The sequence below is a fragment of the Myxocyprinus asiaticus genome, chromosome 34 (assembly GCF_019703515.2).
Source record: "Myxocyprinus asiaticus isolate MX2 ecotype Aquarium Trade chromosome 34, UBuf_Myxa_2, whole genome shotgun sequence".
Taxonomy (NCBI): Eukaryota; Metazoa; Chordata; class Actinopteri; order Cypriniformes; family Catostomidae; genus Myxocyprinus; species Myxocyprinus asiaticus.
Genome location: NC_059377.1, coordinates 15,893,531 through 15,913,804, shown reverse-complemented (window position 1 = coordinate 15,913,804; position 20,274 = coordinate 15,893,531). Strand labels below are relative to the sequence as shown.

General features: G+C 37.2%; 1 protein-coding gene across 2 annotated transcripts in view; it reads left to right on the top strand.

Annotated features, from left to right (window-relative positions):
• Window positions 1-20,274, top strand: part of LOC127424817 (eIF5-mimic protein 1-like) — a 48,295-nt gene that overhangs the window by 19,295 nt on the left and 8,726 nt on the right. The window contains exons 1-4 of one of the 2 annotated variants that reach the window (XM_051670263.1): window positions 2,764-2,892; window positions 3,102-3,172; window positions 8,810-8,986; window positions 15,901-16,004. In XM_051670263.1, coding sequence (XP_051526223.1) covers window positions 3,109-3,172; window positions 8,810-8,986; window positions 15,901-16,004 — 345 coding nt within the window. In that variant the 5' untranslated portion in view covers window positions 2,764-2,892; window positions 3,102-3,108. Of the gene's footprint in view, window positions 1-2,763; window positions 2,893-3,101; window positions 3,173-8,809; window positions 8,987-15,900; window positions 16,005-20,274 lie in introns of those variants that run through there. The other variant, XM_051670262.1, reaches the window with a different exon arrangement.

Below are 20,274 nucleotides of genomic sequence, written 5' to 3'. Positions count from 1 at the left end.
CTGAAAAGTTTCTAATAATAATGTTTATAGTATCTTATGTCTTATATTAATTTATTTTATTTTTATCATACTGTGATTAGATCGAAATCAGACTTATTTACTACATAATTATATACTTAGTTTTGAAATAATTTTTGTGCTGGAGGCTAAGATCTACTGTTTTTACACAATCGCTGCTTTGTTCATCAAATGTGCGTTTGCAATGTTTCATTTATCATCAGTGGATTGGCCATCAGGGTGCAAGCTTCTACGGTATGTGAAGACTATCTAAAAAGTATAAAGAGGTAAACGTGTTGGCAGCCCTATTTCATGTGCACAATAGGGCGGTGGAAGCACTAACATAGGGTAAATGTACAAATATTAACTGAATAATTGGAGATCTGTGCTTTGCGCCCAAACTAATACCAGTGACATCAATGCATAACAATGTGCGTGTGACAGCGCCCTTCGGAGTCAGAGAAGAAGATGAGCAGTTTGTAAAGAGAAGGAATGTGGGAAGATGCTCCAATTTTCCTCATAAATACAGTATAACATCGACATCATTCCTTCTGAATATAATAGAATATCATGCAGCCACTTTGTGCCAACTCATGCACAAAGATAGGCCTATTGTTTGTTGATTCAGGCCTAATTAATAATTTATTATTTTTATTGTAATATTTTATTTAATTTTCTTATCTCGTTTCTGCTCATGTCTTTTCAAATTGAAAAACAAACTATCAAAACATACAGGGCTGTTCTCTCTACCTGTAGCTTTGGTCTTCAGCAGTCAACACCCAATTGCATTGCACCACCTACTGGTGAGAACGAATAGCACCCTGTTGAGATTGTGCATCAGTACTCTGTTGCTTCTCTTGCAGTTCCTGGATGTAGAAGCTTGAATTTCTAGCCGAATTTGAACCACTGAATTTGAGGAAGCTAATTTTGTTAAGTGAAATAGAACGGGCTGAATTTTACCTGTCGAAAAATCTAGATGGTATTTTCAAATGAACTGAATATTTTGGAAATTAACTTTGGATATGAATATTCCACAAAGTGAATATTCATTGTTGAATTTTTAATAATGAAATTAGTTTTGAAATGTTTCCAAATGAAATAATCAATGCTTAAAAATACAACAATGTTAAATTTCAGCCTCCAAAATGCAAGCACTGTAAATTCAACACATTTAAATGCAAGCACTGATAATACAATGCATTTATTTTTTTCGATTAGAGCAACTGAACATGCTTTTATGCTTCAAAGACTTTAGACATGAATTTACTTCCATAGAAGTGTCCCGATCTATGGGGGGAGAGATTGAAACTGCACCCGGCTGATGCACACTCTGTCGCGGGGACACTTGTCCCTTGAGCGCGCACTTGCTGCACCTAGATTATAACGTGATGGCTCGCGACTTATTGTATCATAATATATGTGTCACTGTGCATTACTTATCATGAAGAAAATTGGCAATACGCAGCTTTATTAATGAGAGTTTATTTTTTGTGAGTTAAAGATGGATTGAAGTGAACAGAAAGGTGAGATAGGGTAGTCTTCGCCCCATTATACACAAACAAAATAAGTTTTTGATTTGTTTTGTCTTATTTTCCAGTATAAATATCTAAAACTCCTTTAAAACAATGTAAATTTACTTTAACAGCTATACTGCAGAATAATTTTTTTTTTATCTGAGAATGTTGAATATAATATTAAAAATGCAAATATTTTAGAATATTTAAAAATCCTTTAAAAAAAAGATGCATTCACCTGAGAAGCAGCATTTAAGATATTTAGACTTGCTTTTAGAGAATAGATCTTGAACATAAGTATATTTTGTTTTTACTGCACTCGCAGAAGTATAACCAAGTGAAAAAATTACACTTATATACAAAATACACTCATTTGTCTCTTAAAGCAAGTCTAAATATCTGATGTTGCTTCTCAAGTAAATGTATTTTTAGACAATTTTAAATTGAAAACAAGACAAAAACACTTGATAACAACAGGATTTTTTGCAGTGAATTTTTATACTGAATTAAACTTAATAAAAAGTATTTTTTTCCCTTTAATTCAGTGAATGTCATTTAGAGGTATTTTTAAAAGATGATTTTGTCCTCTTTATTGTTAGTAAGCATATTTAATACAGCCTTTTAAGTTGGGGCACAAGCTGAATAGTCGGTTAAAAGCGAATGATTAATCGTTGCAATAATCGCCCGAATAGTCAAATAATAGTTTTAATTATCGTTAGATTAGTTGGTTATCAAAATAATCGTTAGTTGCAGCCATACAAGAAATGGATACTGGTTAAAGGTCCTAAGATACAGACTTTCTCTTATACATTCTTAGAAATTTTAACCTAAAACCTTGATGTTGACTAAAAAAAATAGTCCATGGACACATTATTCAACTACCCAGGTATGTTAATAATGGATATCAAATGACATCTTTTGGTTTTCCATTTACGCTGGGCTCATAACAACTGCCTTTGTTTACCTCATACTGTTTTGTAGCTTCTTTTCATAAGTTTACAAAATCTTGACCTGCACAACAAAATTCTGAGCATCAACAAGTTGCATCAGAACCATCTGTTGGAAAACAGTGTTTTTGTTTGTGTATGTGTACTTTGCACATGTGCATACTTGCTTTGTGAGTTTGCTTGTATACATTCACACACAGCTGTGGTCAGACATGCCCTTGCTGTAATACAATATGTGTCCTGGGCTTGGGTGACTGAAGTTTACACAGTCGGGGATGAGCCCCTCTATATTTAGCACAGGCCAGCGAAAGGCTCGCCAGAGCACTCGCTTTCTGCTGGAGCACTCACTCCGCGCTGGAGAGGACCTCTCAGTTGATGAGCATTTAGACTGCAAGCTTTTTTCACTCTTAGTACGGTGCACTATTATCAACAAGGTGTGTGATTTGGGGAGGGTGTCGTGGTGGGAGATGTGTTGGGTAAAGCACAGATTACTGGGTCAGGAGTTGTTTTGGCTCAGAACGTGTCTCTTTGTTGCATCTGTTTTCACGGCACACAAAATGGGTCATCTTGGTTTTTGTTGGTTTGAATGTATTGTATGTTTGTGTATGTTCATTTAAGGTTCTCTGTTTCTTTGCATATGAAGGTCTTTTATGAATACCGGTAAGCAACAGAAGCCAGTGCTTACAGGCCAGCGGTTTAAGACCAGGAAAAGGGGTAAGTCTCTGTCCACTCTGTCACACACACTTTTTATACTGTATACAAATCCACCATTTGGACTCGGTATGGGTTTAGCTTGGAAAAGTGCAGGGGACAAAAATCACCTTTTTAAAGAGTGTGGGGGATGTGCCACGCCCTTGATATTGTTAGTAGAGTAACGTTGCTGCAAAGTCTAACCTAATACATGAAACACACATACATTTAGCATACACCTGCACACTTGTGCTGCACTCAGGGCTCAATCCTCGTTCCATTAATAGCATGTTTGTGTACTACTGTTTGCTTAATGTCTTACACAATACTGTGACCATTGCAGGCCCTCTGCTGTTTCACTAGCTTCCATCTCGTGGTCTTTAAGCCCTAGGTATACTTCCAATTTGACGCGAATGTTCAGCGTCTGCGTACAGTCGAACGCGAGCCTGTTAAAATATACTCCATATAATTTTGCACGCATACACAGGTGGTTGGCACATGCGCGCTATGACTGCTATGAGACACCGGACTATTTCTCTTCAGGAGTTTAGACCCATAAAGATGCTTTATAGTCCTTCAGACTCAAGTTACACAAATGCAGGTATCTCCTGACCTCCTCACACATGCGCTCTTGACTTGCACACCCACTGTTCCACTGTTGTTGTTTTTACCTTCATCTCCTGATGAGATTACATTTTCTTCTAGCGCTTCTTCGTGACAGCAATGGCTCAAATGTGAGTGTTCCCACCTTGTGGACCCACTAATTAGTGCAAATAACTCCAGGCGTATGCGCATTCTGCGCATTCCAAGACGGTCGGTTAGAAAAATTGGACTCTCTGCTGATGACAAGAATTGCGTTACTGTACGCGGATGCTCAGCGTTCTGACCAAAGGATACTTTGGGCTTTAGATGCAATCTCTGAAGTTAACAATGACCTCAAAAGCAAGAAGTCCAGTGTAAATTCATATAACCATTCCATTTTATGTTTACATCTTCAGATTAAACTCTTACATATGTTTTGATTTGTCAGATTTCTTTATTACACATATACTGAATGTACAGTAAGTTCATGTATGGTTTACACTTAAATTAAAAGTCACATACTTGCACATATATGCAGCAACAATTATTGAATAAAATAATTTTTAAAAATGCAGTTTTCATATATGTAACATTAGGGCTGTCACAATTATGAAATTTGGCTGACGATTAATTTTCTGTTTTAGGGCTATGACGATTAATTGCCTCTTTTAGGGCTTTCGCGATTAATTGTCATTAATTTTCATATTTCTTAAGGTGTGTGTGTGCTTCATACACCTTAAGAAGTGATTTTTACATATTCCACTTAAAATATATGAATCAAATAATAAAATAGGGATATGTGATTTCCTTTTAAGGCTTTAAAAATGTACAATGACATGAAAAATAATGTTTTAAATATCAAAATATTTCTAAATACTTAATACGTACAGTATGTCACTTTTTGGTCAACTTTAGTTTTGGTCAATTTTACATTTACACTGTTGTTTTTGGAATTCATATATTGTATATAGTTTTTTTATAAAAACTAAAATGTACATTTGTTATACATTTCTGTTATTATATTATGCAATAGTAAAATATTTTTGTCGTAATTTCTTCACTTTCACACGTTTTTTTAATGCACTTTGATTAGACCCACGAGCCCTTACTTCTCATAAAGCAAAACCTTTAAGATTTCGTTTCATCATTTTATCACTCCACAGAAATAGAGTAAGCATGCGTCTCCTCCTCTGTGTCACTGCATGTCATTAACACTGCGTGTGTGAACCCGCTTTGACCAGGAACAATTGCCATTACACAGGGACGAATTATGACTTCCAAAGGCCCCGGGGCCAATTGTCTCCAAGGGCCCCCCTCCCCTACCACCATTTTTTTTTTTTACATAGCAACTGTCCCAAATGTTGTTGAGCTGGGGGGGGGATCGCCAAACTGGATCGTGCAACCTTTAAGCCCAGGACACCCCAGGCAGTCAAGGGCCCCTGGGCACTGGCCCGGTCAGTAATCCATCCCTGCCATTACACGATTGTTTAAAGTGAAGTCAGAGTGCTTTGCATTCACTATCAAAGTTTATATTTGTTTGTTTATATTTTCGCGGTAGTTTGGCACAAGCCTCTGCTGACGTTGCACGCATCAGAGCGCTTGAGAAGCGCTTAACAAGCTCTTCTGGACAGGAGCAGCTCTGATTGACATCCGCGGCTCAGTGATGCTCTGAGTTCAACTGAATGGCACACATACTGGAATTTGAAGTGCACAGTTATCGCGGTTATCTCAAACAAAGATAAACCGAGAATTGGCGTCATCTAGTGGGATTTTCTGAAACTGCACGTAAGATGGCCATTGCAGCAGTGCATGTGAGAGGAAACAATGCTTGGGGTTGTCCACAGGTAATGTAACTTGCTTTTGCAATGTATTGCTTGAATTAATACAATTTATTAAACGCAACAACCATTCATGCTCTAGTCAGATGTGTTACATAAATGCTTGGTGTGTAGTTTTAAGCGCTAAGAAACTGAGACGAACTCACGTGAAGACATATCCTGTAAAGTCCCAAAGACCTAACATTACTTCACATTAATCAACTCGAAGAGCCTTGGATGAGTGCATGATGGTTTAATTTAATTTTTCAGTCTTAAAGTAAGTTGCCATTCAGGAAGATGCTCATGTTCCAATGGAATGATTGGCCGTATGCCAGAATGGCCTCCGTATACCAGCGCAGTTTTTAACAAGACCCACTTGTTTAAAATTCCCTAAATTATATGAATATTTACTATTAAACTTTATTTTGCTATGAATCACCATCTGCACGATTACAGCTCTGTAGAAATGATCTCCACGACACTGTTCGAGTAAAAGTTTCACGTAAACACATAGACATTCATGGGGCAAAATACTCGTGTCACAATCAAACGTGTCTAAAATAGCTTTGTGTCGGGTGACAATGAGAGCATTGATGAGATTTGTGTGTCATTTGCTGCAAAATAGGCTGCAGATATGCTGCTCACTGTAAATCAAAAAATGTCAGCTCTGTCAGCAGGTGTTTCGTGAGGCAGCTGCTATAATCTAAAGACAGACAAAACTAAATTTATTTTTATTTTTTTTCCTCCCCAATTTGGAATGCCCAGTTCTCAATGCGCTCTAAGCCCTCGTGGTGGCGTAGTGACTCGCCACAATCCGGGTGGCGGAGGACGAATCTCATTTGCCTCCGTCTGAGACCATCAACCCGCGCATCTTATCACGTGGCTTGTTGAGCGCGTTACCGCGGAGACGTAGCGGGTGTGGAGGCTCACGCCATTCTCTGCGGCATCCACACACAACTCACCATGCACCCCACCGAGAGCGAGAACCACATTATAGCGACCACGAGGAGGTTACCCCATGACTCTACCCTCCCTAGCAACCGGGCCAATTTGGTTGCTTAGGAGACCTGGCTGGAGTCACTCAGCACGCCCTGAATTCGAACTCGTGACTCCAGGGTTGGTAGTCAGCCTGAGCTACCCAGGCCCCCCAGACGAAACATTATTAATAATTCTGATGCCATTCGGGATGGACTCTTTAATCGCAGCGTTGTATTTATTGTTTTTCACTTTCCTGATAGTGTGTACTTATTCCAGCAAACTATTTGCCTTTATCCTATTAAAACACCTAAACCTTTAAACTGTAGGCCTTGTTTAAAATAGATTATATTCATGCAACGACTCCCTTGTCGTTTATGTTCTCCGTTTGAAATCAGACGTTGTCAATTTAAGCCTATTGTATTTATTATATAAAAACATGCCATGTTATTATTATTGTAATATTAAATTTTTGCAGTTTTTTTTTCTCTGCTGAACTGTAAAATAAAGATGAAATAAAAAATGTATTGTGACGAGGAGGAGGGCATGGCCAGGCCGTGACGATGGACACCTGGTGCTGAGTTGCACCAATCAGCGGGAGCGAGATAAGGAGGAGCCGGAGACACCATTTGGAGAGAGAGAGAGACACATGGAGCTGTTTGTTTATTAAAAGTCTTTTTGGTTGATAACCCGGTTCCCGCGTCCTCCTTTCCGATGAACAAGAGACTTGTCTGCCACAGTGGTGCCAAAACCCAGGATTGGAGCAATACACACCATCAGAGAGCCCTCGCTGCTGACGGAGAATCTCGATACTGAGGATGTGATCAATCCGGTGGTACTGGAGCGGGCTGCCGGGAGGCGGAGGAGCCCGCTGCCATCCACCAGGAGGCGGAGGAGCCTGCTGCCATTGCCTGCCATCGCGGGGGACCGCTACATACCTGGCTGAGGACCGAATGGCGGCATGGACAGGAACCAGAGGTTTTTTTTTGCTCTTTTTTTTCTTTTCTCTCTCTCGGGCTCTCTCGCTCTCTCTCCCCTCTTCCTCCCCTCATCCTACTCAGTTTCCAGGAGGCGGGGAAGACCAGCCGGCGGTGGAATGGCCGAAGGGGCAACTTCTCCCCTCCGGGGTGGGGGGGGAATGCCCAGTTCGGGGGTAGTGGTAGGTCATGCCGGTTGGTTCCCTGGCCTGAATCGGGCGTTGTGGGTGTGTGACGATGTGGGTATGTTTTTAAAAAAAACAATATCGGTCAATCTCTATTTGTAGTAGGTCATGGTAACCATAGGTAAAACCATGCATGGCTCCTCACTACCATGATTAGTAACTATGGTTTCTATATCAAGAACTATGTCATTTTTGTAATGAAATAACAGCAGTCTAAATACATTTAGAAAGTTTTTTTTTTTCTGCCACAACTACCATAGTACAGTTACTGTTACTGCAGTAAATCCATGGTAAAGTTTTGTAAGTGTTGTGTTTTGAGAATTGAAAAGCCTTCCATGCCGAGCATCTCATTGAATTTCAGTATCTACATAAATGCCCAAATATATGTTCTATTGTTTTATATATTTATGGCCATATATCATATTTATGTATGGGAATTAATATGGAATATGCTTTATACTTTTAACAAGCATACAATACTATACAATACAATAATATTTCTGTATGTTAATATTAACAGACTATTTATAAAAACCAAGTCAAGTTTATGCATTTTTTGTATCTTTTATCTGTCATAAATGCCACTGTCATTCACTAAACTGAATCTTGCATATTTGTGTTTGATATGGGTAGAAGTTAAGTACTGTTTTAGATGCTGCGGGCAACTTACAAGTGTTACCTACTTAATAGCTATAATAACAATTGCGAGGGCGTTTTTCAACTGTGCATTAGATTTCAGCTTCACTGGCTTGCGTGGTAGGTGCGACTGACTCTTCAAATGTGAGATATCGTAGGAAGTCACTCAATGTGCTCTTGAGTGTATGCTATAATCAGAATCCCTAGCGAGTAGCTAGGCGTGGGAACTCATTTACATAATATTAGGTATGAGGGTGACTGTATGCCATTGCATAGTTCTTTGTGTGGCCGTCTGCTCCACTATTGTGTGACTGTCTGCTCCGCTATCAAGTACTCTACACAGACTAATCAAAATCTTTTTTGAGAATTATATTGTGAAAGTACTGTACTTTTAGAAGCATTAGTCCTGTGAAGATCTATTGTGATGCACTGAAAGAAAAGTAACGCTGACCCTGACTGTGATGTAAGTCTTTGTGTTCTCTGCTGCAGATGAAAAGGAGAAGTTTGAGCCTACGGTTTTCCGAGACACGATTGTTCAAGGCCTCAACGAAGCAGGTGGTGATCTTGATGCTGTAGCCAAGTTTCTGGATGTCACTGGGTCGAGACTGGACTACCGCCGCTATGCCGACACCCTGTTTGACATCCTCATCGCTGGGAGCATGCTCGGTAGGATATCTCAAAATCTTGTGCATAATTTGTTTGTTTTTTACAGTTGTTTTGTATATTTTTGCTCTGCTAATGAAAACTGTTTCAACAAAGGCAGTCATTCTTGAACGCAGCAAACAAAGAGGAGTGATACAAACTGTGAAGCATCCCAGTGCTGTTATACTAAATATCAGAACTCTTGGAACAATGCTTATCCAATGTTATTAGAGGTCTTGAAGTAATTGTTGTATATTGGCATCCATATCCTGTGCACACTTTAGCCCTGTGCTATTTGGCCCTGTTAGCCAAGAACCATCTGAACCTGCCTTGCCACCAACTTATGCAAGGAAAAAAGTGAGCACTGCACTGCTGTCTTTAGCGGATTAACAGAATAAGAGGTCATTAGCTCACGCCTCCCTGCCAACAGTTTCTCCAACACTCACCACACTTCTCTGGATCAAAGTGTTTAATGCAGTACCTCCAGGCCATCATCTTAAAATTCTGTTGATCATTAAGATGAAAACAGCAGGAAATGCACTACACAATTGTATCCTTTCTTAGTCTCCGGGGGGTTTTCACATACAGTTGGAAATCTTCAGATCTTTTTCACATGAGCAAGCTGCAAATATGAGTGGGTGGCTTTGCTGTGCAACAGAAGCAAAGTGTTGAATTTGGTTCTAACTAGGGCTGGAAATGGGGGCGGGGGGGACAGATTTCCCAGAGTGAATTTCATGGGGGAACAGCATTCCCATTCAAACTGGCTACATTTGTCAGGGGAATAAAGGATATTTCTATCTTTTCTCCACTAAATATCCTACGAAAGCGTTGCGGGTTCCACACATAAATGCATGAGATCTTCTGCATCTGTGGTTGCGCAGTGTTGACCATCGTGAGTGGCCACAACACATTCATGCAACAGATCGACAGATGCACACGGGAATCACGGGCAACCGATCCACGCATGCACGCAACAGATCCACACACGCTCAATTCACAAATCCACACACCAGAAAAATCGCAATATAGTGTCTTCCAGCTGAGGTATTGCATTTTTATTTTGTTACTTTACCGTAAAGTTACTTTAGACTTGCAAGTCAAATTTCAGTTTTAAAAGTAACCAAAAAGAAACATATTTCTCCTCAAATTCATCAATATATTGTTCTTTTGAAAGAAGGCGGCTATTCCATGCACTTCTGTTTTGAAAGAATAAAACAAACTTGATCTAACCTGGACAGAGAGAAAAGTGGACAACCCAGATGCACAACAACGAGAATACAAGTGCATCAGAGTCTCTAATTTGAGAAAAATACTCCTCACGGATCCTAAACTAGCAGCTTTAATTAACAGTACACACCAAACAGTTGCATTGCTGCAAGTAGAGGATTCTTGGATGCACAGAGTTTGAAGAATACATAATTTATTTTAAAATAAATTAGTCAATTGTGGGGGCCTGGGTAGCTCAGCGAGTATTGATGCTGACTACCACCCCTGGAGTCGCGAGTTCGAATCCAGAGTGTGCTGAGTGACTCCAGCCAGGTCTCCTAAGCATCCAAATTGGCCCGGTTGCTAGGGAGGGTAGAGTCACATGGGGTAACCTCCTCGTGGTCGCAATTAGTGGTTCTCACTATCAATGGGGATTAAGGTGAGTAACCGCGCCACCACGAGGACCTACTAAGTAGTGGGAATTGGGCATTCCAAATTGGGGAGAAAATAAAAAAATACATAAAAAATAATCAATTGTAATATTTATAAATGCATTTACTGTAATTTTTCAATTATTTTCAATCAATTTAATCCCCCCAGTGAATCTCGTCCATTTCCACCACTGGTACTAACAGATATGGGAAGCCAGTGTAGAGACCAGAGCAAAGGCATATCTTGTGAATTTTGAATTTTAGGATATTGATTATACGTTGAGCAGCAGCATTTACTTCAGAACATATACTGTACTATGCTATGCTATATCACACTAGACAGTACAATACTATGCTATACCACATCACACTATACTATACATTATATTGTTGCGGCTAGAGGCCGTTGTTAAAGTCTTCCTAGCAAGTCAGACCACTGTCGGCCATCTTTGGAACGCTCTCGGGAGGTTATTTCCAGACATGCCAGTGCAGCTCCTATCCACTTGAATGGGGAAATACCAAAATCTCAAAAACAGTTGGTCAAGATGACGATCAAAGAACATTTCAAATCAGCAATAAAATGTGATAATATTGGAATCATAAATTGTGCTTCTTAACCTCACATTACGCTAAAACACGCAATTTTCCCGGTTTGTAGCTAATGCATATCTGTGTTAGTGAGTTGATTGACAGGTGATGTCTATTTCTAAAAGGTGATTGGCTCTTTTACCTGTAAGGCGGGACTTCCTTTCTACATCCATTGACTGTTGGGCGCTCAGAGCTTCTTGGTTGGGCGTTCCAGTTCCTCCCATTAATTTAGATAGAAGTGGCCCATCTCTGCTAAATAGTCTTTGGCATTGTTAGGCATGACAGGAAGCAGAGTGCCTTATTGCTTTTATTAAACAGTTACTATTTTCATTAAAACATTATTTTTATTAAGCAGATTCATTCAAATGAAAAACTGAGGTTTCAGACTCAAACGGATTAGTGTGGGCATGGCCTTCTAGACAGTGCATACTTGTTTACCTTTTAAATTTTGTCTTTAACACATATATTGTGTTCCGGTCAAAAATGACCGATTAACTTTTCTTTTTCGGAAAACTGCAGTTTATTTCATCCAGTTGGGAAAAAAAGTTCCATGACTTGTTCACACAGGACATCTAAACACACAAAATATATTTAATCATTTTCAAAACAAAAAGTTTACTTGTTGTTGTTGTTGTTGTTATTATTATGTTAAAATTTGTTATTATTATTCAGCTATATGCATTGCAAAGTCCAGATTATACGCTTTAAAATGACACCTATTTTGTTTAGATCAAATCAGTGGTTATTCATTTTTTACATTAATAATAATAATAATAATAATAATATTTTAAATTTTTTCTGCAGGGAGTTCTCCCCACTAGCCAGGTATAAGCTCAGTTCAATTAATTATTCTATCAATAAAATATATATATATTTTTAAATATGTTTTAAAAAAAGAAGTTCAAAGCCTGTCATAATTACTAAAAAAGAAGTTGACAAAAATATCATATGCAATATCTTGGGACAATATATGCAGTGAGAGATTTATTAACAATCTTAGTGGGCCAGCTATTTTTGACTGAGAACACAAAAGGTGTTAGCACAAACAAACACAAAACAAGGGTTAAATAAACTATTACTTGTATAAATCTAGGCCCTTCCATTTTTATTTATTTATTTATTTATTTTTTATTACTGTAGCTTGCCTTCTGCTGGTTTATAATCATTAGATAGGAGAATTCTCTTTAGGCTTTATCTTCAGCTTCACTTCACTTGTTTACATTTTTCTCTTGCACACGTTACACACTTTCTGTATAATCTGTCTAGAATCAGTTCAGTTTCAGGCTCTCGAAGAGATGTTTTCAGGATGGGTCTGTCTCTGTCAACACAATTAAAGTTAAAAGGTTTACTCCGGGTCTATATAAAGCCCCCAGATAGGTGCTTTAATCAGAGCCAGCACATGAGAGAGGAAGGACAGTAGCCTAGTCAAGCGTCAGGTCAACAATCAGATTACCCCATCTGATTGTTATCTATGTATAGAGCCCTGGTGTACAGAAGACTGCCTTTAAATCTGACAGTTAAAGTCCAAATCCTATGTTGTGGATCACTGGACTTCCTTAAGGTGACCCTGGTCATAATAAGCCCTAAACACTGATTGATTTCTCTAAACACTCTGTGACATTGAGTGTTAGATGTTAGCTCTTTGATAATGTGATGATACTTAAAGTCAAATTCACCCATTTACTTTCTTTTTAAAATTTTTGGGTGCACAACGATTGGTGCATGTTATTCCAAAGGGAAAAAAGTGTTAGGGTTACATTTCATCAAAATGCGATAAGCCCATTTGTTTTTCAACCACTCCTTTCAGCCACCTGGCATTCAGAGACCATTTTTCTTGATGCAATCAATTCCTGATGAATCTCGTCCTACTTGATGAGTTTTTTTTTATTTTTTATTAAACATCAGAAAGTTGTCACATTACAGAAGTAAAATGGGTTACGAATGCCATTTAAAAATGTTGTACAGTACTCCCAGTGCTGGATAGATTACTTCTGAAATGTAATCGCATACTGATTACAAATTACACAAGTTAAATTGTAATCCATTACGTTATCTTTAAAATGACACTTTTTAGGTAATCTAATCTGATTGCTGTTGGATTACTCATTGTATAATTTGATAAAAAATGAATCATAAATTTTAAATGTATTAATACTACACTCCTTTCTTTAAACATTAGTAAACATAAAATCAAATGGAAACTTGCAATTTGTCAGTTGCTGAGTAAAAAAAGGTGCCTAAAGGGGCAAGGATCTCAAGATAGAAGACAATGAGAACATGCTTGTTTTTTTTTGTTTTGTTTTTTTAAGAAAATGTATATTATTTAGGAAATTAGGAATGGTGATTAGACATTTATTATCCAGATTTGAAAGCAAATGATGTAGAGATGTACGATTTGTACCTCATAATTGTTCATGAGAAGGTGTGGCCATAACCTAAGAGTACAGTTTTCTGCCATACTGAAGCATGAGCTGAAGACCCGAAGTGCATTTGCATGGTACAAAAGAACAAAGTTGCATGTGATCGACACCTCTTAAATGTTTGTTTGCAACATGTTTTTTAAAGAAGAGTGTCTAAAAATGTGGATAGGTGGACAAGGCCTGTTTGAAATGTATAATTTGTTGATGCAGGGTGCAAATATAAATAGTTTGGCATTTATTTGTGCAATAGTTTAGAATCTAAATTTAAAACAGAAAACAGATGTCCTATGTGTATTTGCAGATTGCATTAAGTGCTTTCAGTGCAGTGTACCAATTACATGCAGGGTAACATGCACACATCTAGTCATGATACATAGAATAATTATTAAAATACTTTACATTTAGAGAACATAATCAAGTACAAATATAGAGAACATACAAAACCTCCAAATGCTTCTTAAGATTGGATGTGGAGTCTTGTTCAATGGATGTGATTTTTGTAAGGCATAGATTGCATTGCTCAGTTATTTTCCCCCATGTCTCTTTGAAAGTCAAGTTATTTCTGTATGTTGTAAAATGAGGAATGAGACTGCACTGTCTTTAATGTATTTAGTTCTACCTGGTTAGGTTGCACATATTTCAGGCACGGGCGTCACCCTTAAAAAAGGGGGGTGCTAATTGTGACATCACAAACTTGTGAATATTAATTAGGTTATGCACAGATAGTTTCAAATAATCTTTTAATGAAAATACATCTTTTAATGAATGAAATGTAACCTCCTGCTCGAGCATTGGCTATGTTTCTTCTGCATTAGACACTTACCTGACAGAAGGTATTTAAAAAGTGGTGGGTACAAAACTGGCCAAGGCAAAAAATGGAAGGGATATGTCCCACCAGTCCCACCCATAAATGACACCTATGATTTCAGGCTCTAGCTCAGACCGCTTTTTTACAATTTGAGAGCATAATTAGTAAATTACACACTAGTTATTACCTTTGGCTGATTGGTGCATCAAGAATGTAATCAGGTAATCCATAAAATGTAACTGTAATCTGGTTATGCACTTTATAAAATGTAATTTCATCCCATTACAAGTATTTGATTTTTGTCATCTGGATTACATGTAATTGGTTACTACTTAGGTACTCCTTGCATTTGGTGAAAGTGTTCCATCATTCCATCATATAGAACAATAGCAGAATAAACTTCTGCTAAACTGAAAAAGAGAAAAGCAATGTTCCACTTTCATCTCATTTGAATATTTTGTTTCTTGTTTTTGCATGCAAAGCCTGTCTCTGTTGCTGAATTTATAATATGGTCAAATAAGAGGTATTGCATTGGCCAATCAATGCATCACTGGCTTAAGCCTGTAATCCGTAGCAGATCTCCAAAGAGGATCTGAAGTTAACTTCGTGTACTGTATTAACCTAGACACCTGTGGATTTGACCAAAAGGTATTACATTATTATATTTACAGAGCAGATTGAGAAACCATTCCCCATACTGGAACGGAAGCAAAGCAGATATTTTAACAATTATGTATGTTTATTACACTGTAAAAAATACAGTGATAAAGTCTTTGTTTTTTGTCTTTTTTTTTTTTGTCCAGTACAAATATCTAAATATATTTGAGAAGCAAAATTGTGTAAGATAATAATACTTCAAGAAATATACCTTAAATTAAGTTTATTTACCCTATTGGTGAATTGTTTTTACTTGTACTTAAAATAAACATCACAAAATTTCTTATCGAATGCAGGAAAAAAAAAAAAGTCTTATCAAATGCAGTTTCAAGTAAATTGATCTTATTTTAATGATGTTTAGAATTTAGTTTTTTGTTTTGAAAACAAGACAAAAATACTGATTTAAGATTTTTTTTCCAATATTTTTTATTTTTTGCAGTGTACTGTCCCAGTTTGATTGTGATTGTGAAATAATCCATTCTCTCACTTGATATAAATGTCCTTTGAACTCTTATCCATATCTTAACTGCATCACTCTCATTATAAACAACAATACTGTCTATAGTGCAAGTAAAGTTATTTATGGAACAGTACATTCTGGTCAACGTGTTTTGTTGATGCATCTCTGAAAAGAGTGTTACAGACTTTCTAAAATTCTAAACCTTTCTATGGGAAGCCTTTTTGTCCATGGTTGCATTGGCCTCTGTCCATCTCAATTATAAGTGTGCAGTAGGCAGTGACATTTTCTCAGCAGGGGTTAGCAATGACAGCACTGTGCTCTTCAAGGATTTACCACATTAACCTGTGACCTCACTTTCCCTCTTTCAGCTCCCGGGGGAACACGCATTGACGACGGGGACACGACCAAGGTGACGAAGCACTGTGTGTTCAAGACAGAGGAAAACCACACTGCTGTTCGCAGCTATGCTCAGGTGAATACCCCACTTTACCGTGTTCAATGAGCTGGTTTATCCCATTGTTATATGAAAAATAAGCAACTGATACAAATGTGGCAGGACGATGGAGGAATCATGTTTAAAAATTGCATTAGATGTACTTAATGTTGGCTCCAAATCCCCTGGGTAAAGCTAGTATGTCACTCATACTGTGTAATTTCAAAATAATCCCTTGGATTACAGTGTCTCTCTCTTTAGGATTGTCATGTGCTTGTCCTTCAGACAAATAAATTGGTCATTCTCTTGTCCGGAAAGAAAAAAAAAAAAAAAAAGGAAATTTTTTTCAAGCAATATTCTCATCAATATTCTTCTTCAGTCACTTGTTTTCCAGCAAGACGTGGTACAATCATGTACCAATTTACATAAACATTGTTTTTCTTGGCAAATCAAATACTTAAACAGGTCATTAAAAGGATAGTTCACCCAGAAATTAAAATTCTGTCATGATTACTCAACCTCATGTTGTTCCAAGCCCACAGAAGAGAGAAATTTAAATGAAATACAAAGGCAAAATGTTAGCCCCAGTCACTTTCATTCATCTTTTTCTATACAATGAAAGTGAATGGTGACTGAGACTAACATTCTGCCTAACATTTCCTTTTGTGGTCCAAGGATGAAAGAATAAATGTCATATGTGTTTGCAATACATTAAGTGAGTAAGTTATGACAGTATTTACATTTTTGGGTCAACTATCCCTTTAAGAGTTCAAGTCAGTGCTCACCAGACTAAAGTTGACTAAATGCACTAGAAAGTGTATAAATATATATATATATATATATATATATATATATATATATATATATATATATACACACACACACTGGCAATTTTTCAGGGCCAGCAAAGCTTTCTCTGCTGGCGTAACATGCCTAATAAAAAAATATTTCATCCTTTCTCATTCTCATTGATCTTTTTGCCTATGTTTTTCAATTGCTTTCCACTCCTAATTCATCTACAAATGAATAGCAAAGAACAAAAAGTTTATCCAATCAGAATTTATTCCTGGATGCTTACAAGCAAAGTGTGACAACTGTTTCACAAATCACATGCCCGAAGCCATACTCCTTATCCGAAGCAGCACGTGAGTCTGAGCTCCACCCCGTCAGGCCTTCAAAATTTCCACAGAATCCCTAAACACAGCAGTGAATAAGCATCTAAAGTCAGACTGTCAGATTCATCAGCCAATCAGATTGATTTATTTGTTCTTGTGGGTGTGGTCTTCAGGATATGTCCCAGTCCAGGCCTTCTAGCTGGTCTTGAGTGACGCAACCACGCTTTAAGTGACATAATTTGAAAGGGAAGAGCACGAGATCTTGCTGACGAGTCGGCTGTCATCACTGCTGTTATTGCTGTTAAGAAAGAGATCCTTATGGATTTAAAAACACGAGATGTTCTGCATGATCGTGTGATTGATTAATTAAACGGGAAAGGAGGACTGATTTTCATTTCAAGCAAATTGGTAAGTGCTTTATGCATTGTTATAGCAACTTGCTGATTGAGCATACAGTGTCGGATCAAGTTTTGAAAAGTAACTGTGTACCCTGGCGAAACAATTTATTGCAAGCAAAATTTAAATCACAAATATTATTAGATAGTTTTTCTTGGTATTAGACCTCCTTGGTTCTGGCTTTCATGCGTGGACGTGTTTTTAAAATGTCAATTGGTATTATTAGTTGACTGCCACGTAATGTATGATAGGCATACGGTGTCTTATTCATTGTGATACTGTGTTTTCTTAATGGCATGAATTGCACTGAAGGCCTAGACTTAAAATGCATGGGCCGCGGCTGTGTGTGTGTGTGTGTGTGTGTGTGTGTGTGTGTGTGTGTGTGTGTGTGTGTATATATATATATATATATATACACACACACACACGTACACTGCCGGTCAAACGTTTTGAAACACTTGACTGAAATGTTTCTCATGATCTTAAAAATCTTTTGATCTGAAGGTGTATGCTTAATGTTTGAAATTAGTTTTGTAGACAAAAATATAATTGTGCCACCATATTAATTTATTTCATTATAAAACTAAAATTTAATTTAAAAAAAAGTTTTTGAAATTGATGACTTGGACCAAATAATAAAGAAAAGCAGCCAAGAAGTGCCCAACATAGATGGGAACTCCTTCAATACTGTTTAAAAAGCATCCCAGGGTGATACCTCAAGAAGCTGGTTGAGAAAATGTCAAGAGTGTCTGCAAATTCTAGGCAAAGGGTGACTACTTTGAAGATGCTAAAATATAACACAGTTTTGATTTATTTTGGATTTTGTTTAGTCACAACATAATTCCCATAGTTCCATTTATGTTATTCCATAGTTTTGATGACTTTACTATTATTCTAAAATGTGAAGAAAAAAAATTATAATAAAGAATGAAGTGTTTCAAAACTTTTGACCGGTAGTGTATATGTATGTATGTATGTATGTATGTATGTATGTATGTATGTATATGTATATATTAGTGTTGGGTTCAAGTCCACCTTAGTCGAGTCAAGTCAGAGTCTTTAAACAATTGAGTCCGAGTTGAGTCCCAGTCCAAAAGGGGCCGAGTTGGACACAAGACCGAGTTCATAACAGGCCGAGTCCGAGTCCAAATGAACCTGTTCATGAATCTGAATTCAAATTGTAACCGTAAACTCAACATCAATATTTTAAGCTTATTTTAAACTTCAAAACTAAGAAAAACAGTTTGTCAATATAAATGTAACAAAAACACCTCTGTTGCCTTTCATATATACATTTTATGATTAGTATCCAGCTGAACAAACTTCAAAGTGGTTTCAGAATGAAAGCATATACTTTAGTTATTATTTCTACTTTTTTAAATTGAATTTGAATTCAGTTTAGTTTTTGTCAATTTAGTTTTATTTAAAATGATCCCTATCTACAGAAATAATAGTCTATACTGAAAATCTTTTTTTCTCAATCTGCCGACTAATTTGGGAAAATACATACAAATGAGTCAACACAGAATTAATTAGCACTCGCTGAGAAGTTACGTCTCACGATTTGACTGCAAATGCTTCATCCAAAAACACTGGAAAAGCCCACTGATAATATTAGGGCCATGTCGTCACGGACATGATTTTCTAGTTAATTTGTGGGAAACTGCACAATGCAGGACAGTTCTGCGTGCTGCTCGTGTACCCAAATCCCTGATGCGTCCGTGTGCGTCTCGCAGCTGCTGCTGCAGAAGATAAAAAAATATATATTTGCTTGAGCGGCTGCCGCGTTGGTCTGCAATTAGTTTGAAATCTTTAAATACCAACCAAAGAAAATTTAATTGAGCTCTTCTTTAGCCACAAAAACATGGAGAATAATAATTTTGAGTCATAAATTTAACAGAATTGTCCTTCAAAAAAGTGTCACAGATGTAGGCTAAAAAAAATACGTACATAAGTTACCCGGTGGTTTACAATAAAAATAAAATAAAAATTTAAAATAAAAACCAACTAAATTCATCTTGTAACATAAAGTTTAGCTTCATACACAAACTCTGTCATCGAATAATACATTTATTTTATAGTCTATAATTAAATTATAAACAAAACATTTCACTGCCCAAAATATCCTAATATTTTATTGTGCATGGTTGAATGTTGTGAATGGTGGACAAATGCTGTAAAAGAATGTATTTTAAGCAGCTCGTCAGTGCTTTGAAAATAGTCAATCAATAATAAATAGGTGCTGTTTATCTTTTTAGAGTTTCTGTCTGCTTTAGCAATAAATGCTTTTTTCCCTGACTATTTAAAAATTTACACCGTTAATTCATCAAGCTATTATGGACCAGTTCAAGCTGACAACACTGCGTGGACCACAAGAGACTACAGAAGCCTACATGTGTAGATACATTATGCCTAAAAAGACTTAATATCCAATATTAATACTATTTTTATTTCAATATGCTGGTTTTAGTAAACTGTGAAGTTCTTGATTTATAGTTTTTAACCATGATGACACCGCAATGCGAGCACCGTCTTGGCTGCACAAACGCCACATGCAATTTTACCAGTTGTCAGGTCCCGAGTCATGTGAAACTGCCTTGTTTATATTACACTGGATACATACCCGTCTTTATGTTTTCGTCATGCCAGCTGCCTCGGTAGGCGATGTTATACAGTAGTCTCTGTAGTAACATTCATGGTTATTTGTTGACTGATTAGTGTGCCTGTGCATGTGTGTATGTGTGTGCATGTGTTTGCTTAGACACAGTGAAACAACTCTGGATATGTCTACGACTTCA